This window comes from Sceloporus occidentalis, unplaced genomic scaffold (genome assembly GCF_023333645.1).
Source record: "Sceloporus occidentalis isolate IW3139 unplaced genomic scaffold, rSceOcc1.0.p SCAF_1, whole genome shotgun sequence".
Classification (NCBI taxonomy): domain Eukaryota; kingdom Metazoa; phylum Chordata; class Lepidosauria; order Squamata; family Phrynosomatidae; genus Sceloporus; species Sceloporus occidentalis.
This window is the reverse complement of record NW_028316981.1, coordinates 91,109,362-91,123,303: the sequence shown is the minus strand read 5'-3', so window position 1 is coordinate 91,123,303 and position 13,942 is coordinate 91,109,362. Positions and strand designations below refer to the sequence as shown.

Below are 13,942 nucleotides of genomic sequence, written 5' to 3'. Positions count from 1 at the left end.
GCTGAGGGCCCACGAGTCCGTTGTAATGGAGGCCCAGGTGGTGACAAAGGGCCTTAAAATGTCCAAAAAGAAAAAAGAAGGAGAGACGAAGCGCGCTGCAACCCTTCAGGCTCTCTTCTTCCCCTGGTCGGTGTCCTGCTGGCAAGACTTTTGGTACCGGGAGGGAAAGTTGCGATGGCCAGATGAGGAGGAGGACTGAGAGGGGTACCGGCGTCTCTGGGAGCCCTGCTGCTGAGGTTGCCGGTCTTGTTGGAAGGCCCCCTGTGACTGAGCTTGCGGCTGCCACGGGCGCTGCCTCTTTCTGAAGGGCGAGATGGGAGCCGATGACATCCCGTGCTTCTTCGCCGTTGCCTTCATTCTGAACTTGCGGTTCAGGCGCTCATCAGTCTCGGCGTGGAAGAGGCCGCTACCATCCAGGGGCATGTCCTCTATAGCTGACTTGACGTTGGCATTGAGGTCCGAACCCCTCAGCCATGCATGCCGGCGCAGAGCCAACGACGCCAACATCGCCCGTCCCGCACAGTCAGCCACGTTTCTGGAGGCGGTGATGAGCCAGCTGCCGATCGAATGGGCCTCATCACGGATCTCTACCAGGCGTCGCTGGGTTTCATCTGGGACGTCTGGGACGAGTGGCGAGATCCCCTCCATGAGGGTCTGGATGCACGCCCCCATGCAGGCGTTATAGTTGATGGCCTTGACTGCGAGGGCCGCCGCCGAGCAGGCCTTCTTGGCCAGGCCATCAACCTTCTTCGCTTCCCGGTCGACTGGGGAAGTTGCCTGCTTGGGGACGAAGCCCTGCTGAGCCCCCTCTACGATCGCCAAGTTCTGCTTGGGGTGTTCAGCCAACCAAGAGCAACTCAACAGGGAGATCCGGTAGAGGGACTCGATCTTCCTGGATGAACCGACGAGGGAAGCTGGCGCATCCCACGACCTCCGGACAATGGACTCAAGGGAGGGCAGCAGCGGGATGGAGGGAGGCGTAGGCACCCGGCCATGCACCCGACGTTCTACAGGATCCCGAGCCGCCTCCTCGGGGTAGGAGAGCTCAATGTCCAGGGCCCTTGCCATCTTAATGATGTGCTCGTTAAAGGAGCACACATCATCCGTCAGGGAGGAAGGCTCCGGGTGGTGCATCCGCTGCGGAGATGCCTGAATGGAGGTGTCGCCATCGTCCGAGGGCTCCCCCGACGGCAGCACGGGCTCCGCCTCGGAATCGGTGTCCGAGGTAAGTGGGATGTCCGGGACCCTGACTCGAGTTGCTGAACGCGCTGGGATCTGCAGGGCCGATGGCTCCATTGGGGAGCTGCGTGGTGCAGAGGCTGAGGCCGTCACATGGGAAGGAGCAGGCTCGTCATCTTGGGGGGCCACCGGGCGCAGGTTGAGCCGGGTGAACTCCCTGAAGGCAGTCTCCCTCGGCATTGAAATGTAGTATCTCCCGGATTCGGCGTCAAAAAACATGTCAGTGTCCCTCTCCATCGGTTCGTCGACCTCCGAATGGATAGAAGGCGGAGGTGACAGTCTCCGAGGGAGCTCAGCTGCTTCTGCATCGGCGCGGGCAAAGTCGACCGTCGACGGCAGCGGTGTGTCCAGGAGGGCGGCCGCATACGCGGCGGAGGAGCCATCAGGGCGCGAAGAGGCTGGTGTTGGAGCCTTCTTCGTCGGGGAGCGTTGCTTGTGGGAAGCGCGCTCCTTTCCCTTGGAGGAGACCTCCGACCCGGTGTGGTCCTTGGAGGGCTTCGACCTCTTTGGTGCGGAGCCTTCAGTCGCCTCCTTGTGGTGCCTCTTTTTAGACGACTGTGGCGTCTCGGCCCGATCCTCGGGAGGGAAGAAAGGGTTGTCCGGCAAGTCCAGCAGGACAATGGCTCCCGTGGACTGAGGCTTAGATGTCTTCGCCTTTTCCACCGGTGCAGCCTTTCCCAAAGAGGATGCCCCCGTCTCGGGCAGCTTGGAGGCGTGTCGAGATGCCTTCGACGATGCCTTGGAGGACGGAGTCGGGACCGACGAGACCTCCGCCTCCGTGCGATCCTTCGCGTGCGAGCCCTCCGGGGACGGCTTCCTCCCGGATTTCGCCCTGGGCTCGGTACCCTCAGTCCCCGACTGCTTGTGGGGCGCTTGGAGGGCTTGTCGGTGGCACTGGGTTTATGTGAACCACGGGCCACATCGGTGGTGGTGGACGATCCTGCCATCGGCGGGGCAGACACCACGCTGGAAACACTCGCCCGGGAAGATGAGGCAGGCGGCGGGGCCGAAGGAGCCGATGATGGACGGGGGCCTCCCTCCTGGACCTTGCCCAGAGCAATGGCCGAAGTCAGCCGGGACTCACGGTTCTTGCGAGCCTGGGATGAGAGGGACTTGCAGAGCGGGCAAGCCTTCGTATCATGGTCCTTGCCCAAGCAAAGGAGGCAGGAGGAGTGCGGGTCCTGGATGGGCACCTTGCCCCAGCAGACATCACACTTCTTAAATGGAGCAGGCATTTTCCGAAGTTGACAAGTTGAAAGGGGAAGTCCAGAAACGGGGTCAACAGTCCAAGAGTTCAAAGTTACCAGGGGCGGGAGACAAAGAATGGTCAAGAGACGGTCTGAGGTCAAAAGCGAAAGTGATTCCAATTGCAAGCTAAAGCGAGCGAAGTTCCCTGAAGCAGCTAGCGCAGTGGAAAAAAGGAACTGGGGAAAGAGCAGGAAGGCAGGGGCCTTATAACGGGTGGGCGGAGTTACCGCCAAAAAGTTTCTATATGTTGCAAAGTAAACTTTGCCCAGTGATTCCAGAAGTTTCTGAACAGCATTGCGCAGGCGCAGTGAAACCCATTTGTATGATTCGCAGAGACCACGAAGAAGAAACAAATTGTATCCCTTGAACTTTGGAATGCTTTGTTCCCAGTGCCACATGGCCAGAAGGAAGAGGGCATGCATAGATATCCTTCCACACTGTCTTAACACCATCTCAACATACCAACAACATCTTGATAAAATGCAGGCTTCTAACTAACTTTGTCATTCATATATATATATATATATATATAATCTACTGTATGATTTTAACAACTTTCCTGATGAAGAAGCCAGTGTAGCTTTGAAAGTATCATGCATTTTGTGCATGGTTCAGGTTGGCTGAATAAAGGTTATCAGGTTTTTATTGTACTTTGCTATATGGCCAACATGGCTACCGCTGAATATACCATATATCAACACTAGTAAGTACCATAAAACAAGAGCACTTAAAAAAGAGAAAACTAACTAGTTTGTGGAATGCATAAAACAAATGACTGATAGATCTTGAACTGGCTTATCTGTATGCAGTCTGAATCAGGCCTACACACTTAGTGGGCACTAAGGATAGAGTCACCTGTTACAAACAGTTCCATGATTATAAGCAATCACATATTTTTCTTTATTGCAAAAGTAGCTCAGTGCTAATAAATACAAGCAGGAATGCAGCCCACAAGGTTAAGTTGTCCCTGTTCTTCCAAGGCATCCTTTCCCACCCCAATTTGAATCCTCAGCAGTTTCCCTATGCCAGTGATGGCGAACCTTTTACAGACCGAGTGCCCAAACTGCAACCCAGACCCCACTTATTTATTGCAAAGTGCCACGTCCCTTTGGCTTTCTAGTAAGAAACTCTGGCAAACTCTGTGCTAGGGCAACAGCATGTGTGCCCACAGAGAGGGCTCTCAGTGCCACCTCTGGCACGCATGCCACAGATTCGCCATCACTGCCCTACGCCAATAAAACCTTAAAGGGAAGAAATTATACATAATTAAGACTAACGCATCTAGGCTAAGTGAAAAAGGCAGCAGAGATGGTGAGAGCATAGGTACCATTATGCTGTTAAAAGTACTGTATTCCTGTTAGTGAGTACAGATTTACTCCTTTATGGACAAACATATTTTGACAAATACTCTTTTCAGTTCTCACGCAAAGATTAGAGCAGTTGACAATGAACACTATCGGAAGTAGCTCTTTTTTTGCTTGATGCTTATTTACCTCTTTTGTATATTACAGGTAATTTTATTACAAAACATACTGCACTCGGTGATAATTTAATGCAGGTTGAAGCGTCTCCCTTTTAATACAGAAAAGTTACAGGAGCCAAAGGCAAATAAAATGAAACAGCAATAATTCCAATTTTAAAACTTTCTTATTTTCTTTATGCTATAATTCTTTTAAAAAAAGAAACAAATGATAGGTGCATTAAATTATAAAATAGTATCTATCCATTTTGGTTACAGTATTAAAATCATAAACTCTTTACATTTATATTTTGAGTGGAAGAGGAGTTCCACTCATCGTCCAAGGATCTGAAGCATCCTTCCTCTTTCTAAAGCACCTAGAGAAACTGCTCTTAAATATTAGGAGATACCGAACACAATAGGGGGGCTGCAATGGGACAGGTGATTAGGAGAACAGCTAGAAAACACATGGAAAAGATCATCTGAAGTTTTCATTGGACTCCAACAGTTGAGTGACAATTGTGCTGCTTATAGAATACATTTTTGTTCAAAACTAGTGGGAGATCAAGTCAAATTGACATGTACAAATTTAATAGAATCAAGCTAAAACATTGCTGAATTAAGAAAGGCTCTTTCATTATTCACAAAACTTCATAACAATGACACTCACCCAAGATTAAATGGGCACAAAATGCAGGACATAAAATTGAACAAGACAAATGGGAAAAGGTATGGAAAAAGACAATGAACATTTCAGTGGTACAAAATATTAAGGAAAATATATATAAAATGCACCATAGATGGTATTATACTCCCCAAAGAATATCTAAAATATGCAAACACGTAAACAATACATGTTGGAAATGCAAAAAAGAAATAGGAACATTTTATCATCAATGGTGGACCTGCGTTAAAATTAAGAAATTTTGGGAAAATATACATCAATTAATTGAGAAAATATTAGGCATAAAATTCCAAATGAAACCTGAAACCTATTTATTAAGTATGATTGATGATCAAATAGGAAAAGAAAAAACAAGGATGATTTACTATGACAGCAGCAGCTAGGTTGTTACTGGCACAAAAATGGAAAAACTACAAAATACCAACGCTGGAAGAATGGTTAATAAAGTTATTGGACATGGCAGAAATGGACAATTTAACATGCCTCATGAGAAGTGAAACATTGGAGAAATATGCAGAGTGTTGGGAATGGATAATAAAGTACATAAGTGGTCAATGGAATATATTGGTAAAATTAGATATTTAGGATTATTGTACAACTTTATAATTCTATTAATGAATTCATGTATAAACTTGATTTTTATGTGATAATCCTTGGCATTAGTAGGATTAAAATAGTTATTATAGAGGACAAGAAAAGAACAGCTCAAAAGGAAATGAAAAGATATGTATGGATGATTGTGTTTTGTTGTATTTGCTATTTTTTATAACAATTAATAAAATTTATTTAAAAAAAACAATAAAACTCTCAGACTTTTTTTAATAACTAAAGTTTTATTGATACATTTCTTAATACAAAATTTTGGCATTAGCAAATTATGAAAACAAAAGGTACTAGGATATTGTATTACATGATCAGTAAATGATACATAAAATATGTAGCTTTCTCTCCTAAGTAGTTGGTCAGATGGGTATGATTTCATGGTGGTCAAATTTTTTTCAATACCACTCAGCTCTGTAAGAAGGTGAGAGAAGAGAATATAAGTAATAATATTTTACTATTAATACTTATTTACAAATGTTAAAAACCAGTTACTCAATTATACAGAATATTTGAGCCAATTATCAAGTAAAACAATTATTATTTTCTACATGTTAGTACTTCCAGTGAATGAGAAAAAATACAAAGTTATTTTTCTGCAAGCGTGACAGATATTAAGAATCAAAAAAATAAAAATAAAATGAGGAACAAGTGATTAACCTGTTCCCACATTTTGATTCATTAATGTGACATGCTTTATATACTGTGTGAAAGTAGTGGCTTGTCATACTTTCTCTTCACTCCTACTTGAAGCAAGGGCATCTAAACTACTGATCAAAAATTTACTTGGTGCAGGGGTGGCCTCTCCAGATGCTGTTATGCTAAAATACAATATACTATACAGCATAGTTAATGGTGAAAAATACTGGGAGCTGTAACAACGTAAGAAAAGCTGCACAAATGCCACCCCTGGTTTAGCATGACATTTGAGCCCAGTCAGAGTCAGAGTGCTGGTTTTCCTCCTGCAACAAAATCTACAACAACCCTGGGTTATTTCTCTGCTTTACAGGATGAAGAACAAACCAAAGCACTAGATGCTGTTGGTTTCACATATCGTGGTTTGTTTAGGCCCCCATCCCCTACCTTACTGCATGTGAAAGCAAGAAGGCACTAGGAGACAGCATGCGGTTCATCCTTGGTGAACCAAGGTTCCCAGAGAACCCCGGTTTATCATAACCAAATGCAATGCTATTCAAAACTTTCTAGAAGCAATGGCTTGGTTTGAAGATATGCTAAACACGGGGTGGACACTGAGATGAGGGGCAATTTTCACACCAAACACCTATAATGGGCTTCACCATCCCATTTTGAGATCTAAAGTGAAATTGCAAGTCTGTTCTGGTTGCAATTTCTGGGTTTTTCATTCATTTAGGAGGGGTTGGGGAGTTGTCAACCCCTCATGTCTGCAGGACTGTAGAACTGGTAATTGACCTTTGAAGGTGGCAGGATTAGGGGGCACGAAAAATGGGTGGGCCCACATGCTGTTTGCCACCTGCACTTTCTCCACCCTTATGCAACAGGGAGCCTAAGGCCTTCATGTACTCCTTGTCTCTGTAATATTGAAAGTACTACTGAAAAAAACAACAACCCCTGAACCAATGAACTATGGATTGGTAACCATGGTATGTTTAAAATAAGCCAGTCTGAAACCATGGATATCAAAGAAATGAGAAAGATGATTGTAGAAGATTATTACTTTAATCAAATACAGTTGAAACCATGGTTAACACATATGAATTTGTCTGCAAATAGATGTTCCCACACAATTCATCCATCCCAATTCATACAACCAGAAGCTAATCATATACAAATGTTGTGTGTATGACAGCAAGAGGAGAAATACTTAATAAAATATTTTTTAAAAAGTCCTCACTATAGTCTTGTAGTTCCTATTCAATAGCTTCTTTTGTTTCTAGAAGGATATATGCTGTTTATTAGCCATCTTAGAAATCTGAGCAGGCACTTCACATTTAGGCACTGCACTTTATTGAACAGGCACCTTACAGCTCAGGTGGAAAATGCAGTGAGAATAAAGTTAATTTTGTGCCTATACACTCAAGCATATAAACACTAAATAAAAAGGGGGTAAGAAAAACAGAAGTGCCAGAAATTAAAAATAACTGGAATGTATTAAAATATTTTCCTTTGAAAAACCTATCTTCAGACCGCTAAGAGTCAACACAGCAGTGAGGGAATAGGGTTTTTTTGGGGATGTTTTTCAGATCTCATCCCTTTTAGTTCTACAAGTCAGATCTTTGTAAAGCTATTATGAACACCAATACTTTGAACATTTACTTACTCATCAGCATTTAGGCTAGCTGTGGCTTTGATGATCATGTAGCAGAGTGTCAGGGCACTCAAGAGGCCAAAGCTGGCAATAATAAACCATTCTTCTGTTGACAAAGGAAAGGGAGGAAATCACTTGTGGAAGAAGGCTTATGTCAGATCGATGGCAACATTGACCTCAAAGATCGAAAGCAGTCAAGAGAGGCACCAGGAAGTGAAACTCCAGAAGAAAGCAGAAGGTTAGCCATAGAAGGTACTAAATGGAAAAGGTCAGCAAAGAGTTATGGAAAAAGTGAGAAAAATAGGCATGATACAATAATATTAAAAAGAAGAGCATGTAAAATGCAAAAGAAAGTATAAGCAAAAGTTTTACCTGCAATTAAAGTGTCAAAACTGAGCATCTCCAAAGGAGGCCTATATTTAAAGGTCTATGAATATGAATGCTCACATCCATGAATACATATATTTCATACCAATGTTTCAACATTAACTCTTCTTTATTCAAAAGGGAAGTGGATAAAGTAGTTTAAAAGCATATTTCATTTGGTGTGGAATTAGTAATAATGCACAATTAGTCTACAATTAAGTTAAAAATCAGTAAAACGTAACATAAGAATGATTATTTGTCTACTGCTTTTAGCAAAATGATGCATTCTTAGATTTTAACTCTTTCTGTATAATATACAAAGACTGAGATAAATCTGAAAAGTTTTCACATGGCAGCATTTGAAATACTACATAGTTTTCTTGCCCTTTATCATAACCTTCACTTCTGTGTGGCCAAAAAAGGAAGAGGATTGAGGTTACGTTAATGTAATTGCTTTTAAAAGTGTGAGTGTAAAATGTATTTGTTGACAACATTTTTGAACATACTGACATTTAATCCAGGTACAGTAAACAAATCTTGCATGGCCAGTCAAATAAAAGAAAACTGCCAACCCACTGGACATATACTTTTTTGACAATTCAGTAGACACATATATCATCACTGCTCATTTTCAGGTTGACAGAGCCATCAAAACAGCAGAACGGTGGATGCAGAGAGAATCCAGTAGATCTCTGTTTTCAATCTAGATATTTTATTTATAAAAATTGTATTGCCACATGCAAAGGCTTAAAGTAAATCAGTAGTCCCAGCTTATCCACATGTTGGTTTCAACTAGAGTAGTTCCAATGAATCCATTGAATTTTTAAGCTTTCACAGATTAAACAGGTCTAGCAGATGGATTTAGATTGAATAATTTCAATGCTACAAAGCCAAATTTCTCAAGAAACAAAGACTGAGATAAATAATACAAAACAAAATCTGACCTCCTTGGGCCTTTGCAGCCTGTGCTACGGGAAATATTAGGGGTTAAGCTAGTTTTTGTCTCATACAGTGCAAATTGGTAATACTTGTTGTATTAGTTCTAACACTCTCCTCTGAAATTAGTCGCTGATCAAACAATTTCCAAGAACTACTGCCAAAGAATTTCTATCTATCTTCCATCATCAGAACAAGACCAGCTAATTTCTAGCTAACAAATGAAATACATTCAGTCAGGGAAACAGGACATAGGTCAGCAAATAAAGACTTCAAAATTCAGTATAATTTGGTGTGCTAGACAAAAAGAAACCATGGACTGCCACTGAACATGAAGCAGAACGAAACATACTTATTATCAGAGAGAAACAGACTGTAGTTGGACTACACAAAGGTACAACTCTACTTTTTTGACTGAATCACAAGTAAGATTCCACATATCCAATACACTGTCAATATTTAGAAAATGGTAGATACTATGTTTGACCTAACGCATACCCCCTAGCTCATCTCACAGAAGTAATGTAGTGTTCGTTTACTGCAATGCATGCAAGATTTAAAGGTAAAAGGCTGACTCCTTTAACATGACTCAAATGGTTTTCTGACACTGCTCAGACTATACTATAAACTAAAGATTGCATCAAACTTATAAAACGATTTTAAAAGATGGAAAATATACTGGAATTAATCACATGAATTTGTTTTAAATTATTTTTATTCACCTTTAAGAAAATAATTTTAAAAAGGTAAGGAAAATATTCAGCCAACTTTTGTCAGCAGCAATTCTTACAATTGTTTAGTGATCATGACTGAGTCTGCCCACTCCATTCATCCCCATGGGCAAGAGATGGGAGCGTAGCTATTCTTATATCACCTTAACTTTCAGATCTAAACATTATGCTTTGTAAACACCAATACATTAATGAGGAAATTTATCAAAGTACATAATACTTAAGCAAACTTAACTGCTTATCAGATAAACAATTATCTTGCACAACGTATTTCATAATTGTTATGAAATGCTTTTTAACCACCAAACTATTTTCAATTTCATTACCTTGATTTTGATCCTGTTCAGATCTAAAAGAGATATATTTATTTTTTGTTTAATGTGTGTGTGTGTCTATATATTTCCCCCCATAAAACATTTTGTTTACATGCATTCTGTTAAAAGAAAAAAACAACTAAAGTAATACAAAATCTATGATTCTCAGATTCAGACCAACTTTACTTACTAGTCACAGCAATATTTATCTCTCCTGTCCTTGGTGTCAGCTCCCCATCTTGTGGAAATTGTGTTATTCCAGAGGTACGGAGGGGCTCAAGAGTGAGGGAAGTGTCACTACTAAGGTCACCAAGTACTGATCTTCTGTTGCCTAGCTGGCCTCTGGTAAGCCTTTCCATATCAAAGGCCATATTGTCAGCACACGGCACATTTGTCTGAAATATAACAGTAAGATGTTAACATATTTCATTTTCAAAGGTAATGGCAGTCATGCCTTAAAGCCTATCATAAAATATGAGAATTGTCTACAAAATCCTATCTATGGGATATATAATCAAGCAATAGGAAATAACGACACATTCTCGTGCTGTGTCTGATATGCATTAACCAGTGAGGTGGAGGGGAATAGGCTTTCAGCACTCAGTAAAATAATCTTAATTTTTTTCCTAAGAGTTAAGAACAGGCTAGAAATCATGATGGTCAGATGCAAAAACAATAAAGAGATACAAGTCAGCTTTATGCCTTGATATCAATGACAAAGGGTGATGCTAACCCTTACAGTAGCAAACACCATCTAAACCTTCGATGGCAAATTCTGTACATTTTAGTCCTAGGTTTCTAATTGATCGATGTCGAGAAAAGGCCAAAATCAGTTATCAGTGTATGACAACAGGGAAATGTCTTCAGGCATAGGTATATGATAGGTAGTCATAACAGAGATACTTTATAAACACCTTTTGATGCAGTGACAAGTCCAAAGAGAACTGCCTTGGAAATATGAATATATTTCTTGTGTGTAGGACTGGCTGCTGTGTATATTTAAATCCACAAGTGCTAAGTAGACTTTCTCAGAAAGGGAAGAGATAACTTGCATGAGGGTCATCATATGAAAACTTATTTGTGGTAAGAAAGTCATTCAGGATTTAGTTATTTTTTTGTGGGCTTTTCGGGCTATGTGGCCATGTTCTAGAAGAGTTTATTCCTGATGTTTCGACAGCATCTATGGCTGGCATCTTAAGAAAAACCTACAAAAAAACTATGGATGCCAGCCATGAAAGCCTTCGATTTTAGATCCAATACTGGTTTGACTAAAATAGGATGGAACCTGCTGCCACGTCTGGTAACGTAAATAGTGAGAATAAAGCCAGTGCAGTTCATCCCCTGTGGTACTGAGTCAACTCTTCCCTTTTGCAGCAGATTGCAGCAGGCCAAGGCAAGATGGGAAGTGAAGCATAATACCTGGAATCCAATTGGTGCACTCTTATTCACCATCTGCACAGTCATGCAGTAGTGGTGCAGTAAGGAAGACAAAATCATCACTGTAGCAGGAAAAGAAGATTGCTGTCTCTGAGTCATGCCCGGCTTTCACAGGGAGGTGTCCTCGGAGCTAGACACTCTGACAGGAGTGGCTCTGAAAGTCATCTGAGACAGGCAACTTTTCAAGCCAACTTTCCAAGATTCATCTTTGTTCTAAGGTTCTCTCCCCATTGGTAAAAGTAGGAAATAGGCCGCTTGGAGCCAGCCTTCCTTTCCCACTGCTGACTTTGATTTCACTACTCTATACCTAAGCCTTTTCCTCCTGCTACTGGTGCACCCTTCCACCAGCACATTTATGCTAACATAGCTGCCCAACAGAACCTTGACCCACGTATAACTCTTGAAGCTGATAAAGAATTTTAAGTTGTAACTAGTATGCTCCGACCTAAATATCCACATATCCATGGTGGTATCTTCCCAGGTGTTTGCAAAAGATCAAAAGCAAGCACCAAATATGGAACTATGAATGAGGATGGAACAGTGGTTATCATAGCCTTGAAGTGCTTAGGATTTGCTGGCGGATATGCAGTAAGATAAGAACCTGAACTTTGTTTGGGCAAAGGGTCACTCTGATCCCTGGTGCAACTGGTAAGAAGAGCATTTAGTGAAGAATCCTGATGATGCATCGTTGGAAGAAAGTGAATTAGGGAAAAATGTTTTTTAAGTTCTAGTGACCCTTGTTGGATCATGCACACCTTTTTGCATCTCGTTAAGTGCATTATCATGCTGCAGCTGAAAAGATTCTCACTGTCAAAGGAGAAATTCTCAATCCATCCTGGCCTTCTGTGATGGATCAATAGAATCTAGTCAGGCTTGATGGAATAACATGATTGTGCTTGCTACAGCCTTTCAGTTACATCCAGCCATATGTCTGACTGTAGTGATCTTCTACTTTGCCAACCATGACATCTTTGCCAGTCATGGAAAATCTCTGCCATCTCCCTTTGCTCCTTAGGAAAATGGTTAAAGAATGTTGCCATCTTTTCTCCAGAATGACTTGATAATAAGTACTACAGGCATCAAGAAAAATAAATGGGATCAAGAAAAACCAAGATGATGGCAGAGTAAAATTTCATTGGTACAGAAGATTTCCTTGCTTTCTTGGCCTTAGTAAATAGAGAATCTTATGGCAGCATCTCTACAATAATAAGAGTGGGGTGTGTGAACAAGAAATTACAACCTATGTTTTGGATGAAGTAAGTTTCTCAAGCTTATTTCTGTTTAGAAACACTGATCAAGGTTTGGCTCCATGGGTTGATTTTTAGGGTATAACACCACTCTAGGTGGGGTTTTGAATGATTTTTGAATAAACATATAATTGAGGGTCTGGGACATAGCAGTGTCCTGTGAGGGGGCACCAAAATGGACTGGGCCACACGTTCTTAGTCTTTGAAGCACATGGTGCCCAGGTATGTGACATAATTTTAGGAACTGTGATCTGCTGTGGTAATGCTGATGCAGCTGCAGTCTATATAGATAAGAGAAAGCATAGGTGGACATGATCAGATAAGGCAATGTACTGGTAGTGTTGTAACAGTTGCTAGATTAGTACCTCAATAAAAGCAGCATTTCTGTTTACAACTGGAAATATATCTGTAGTTTTCAAAACAGTGCTTTTAATAGGATGTTTATAGGACCTACAATTTTACTGACACAATGGCAACCAGTTTCTGTATAACAATTGGCACAGTACAAGGTGTTGGTTATCACCTTTAAAGCCCTACATGGCTTGGGCCCAACTAAGGGATCACCTACTTCCATATAATCTGCCCTGTACACTCAAGTCCTCTGGGAGGAATCTACTGCAGCCTATAAAAACTAGACTGACTGCGACCTCCCACGGGACCTTTTCTGCAACCACTCCCAGTCTGTGGAATTGCCTGCCAGATGAGATCCATCAAATTACCAACTTAGACAGCTTCAAGAAAGCTGTCAAGACAGATGTCTTCTGGCAGGCCTTCCCAGAATAATTTACTCGGCCATGTGGTGATTCCCCCACATGCATGTGATGACTCTGCCCACCATTATTGGTTTTTAATAGTTTATGTAATTTTAATCTTATATTGTTTATTCTCTTTTTAAAGGGGGCTACTTTGTATATATGGTTGTATTATTTTAATATTGTAAGCCGCTTTGATTGTTTTAACAAAAAGCGGGATATAAATACAATTTTATTTATTTATTATTATTATTTATTTTCCACTCAGAACTGTATGCTGTGTCATGGTACCACAAATTTTTCCTTGTTTATAGTGAGATTAATATCTGCTCCTACTCTAGGGAGAATTGAAATGCTATTTAGAAAATGCCATTTATAATTAATATGGGTGCTGTGTTTCATTGAAGCACACAGTAAGGATACGACAAACCCCTAAAACAGCAGGAATCAGGTAATGCCTATCAGAAATCAGGTGACACCTATGATAGACGGAGTCCATGACTTTCTTGGCCATGTGGGGACAGTAAAATTTAACCCCTATTAGCAGCAATAAAATAACTCCTCTTGGGATTCAGAATCTCTGTCTTTTGTGAAGCCACAGCCTCCTTACTTAGGCAGAGAGCACTGCATTTCTGAAGATG

General features: G+C 41.5%; 1 protein-coding gene across 2 annotated transcripts in view; it reads right to left on the bottom strand.

Annotated features, from left to right (window-relative positions):
• The window catches only part of RNF130 (ring finger protein 130), an 80,937-nt gene that overhangs the window by 20,622 nt on the left and 46,373 nt on the right, over positions 1-13,942 (bottom strand). The window contains exons 7-9 of one of the 2 annotated variants that reach the window (XM_089528892.1): positions 10,056-10,260; positions 7,531-7,624; positions 5,445-5,645 (exon numbers count right to left, since the gene is read on the bottom strand). In XM_089528892.1, coding sequence (XP_089385018.1) covers positions 5,630-5,645; positions 7,531-7,624; positions 10,056-10,260 — 315 coding nt within the window. In that variant the 3' untranslated portion in view covers positions 5,445-5,629. Of the gene's footprint in view, positions 1-5,444; positions 5,646-7,530; positions 7,625-10,055; positions 10,261-13,942 lie in introns of those variants that run through there. The other variant, XM_089528902.1, reaches the window with a different exon arrangement.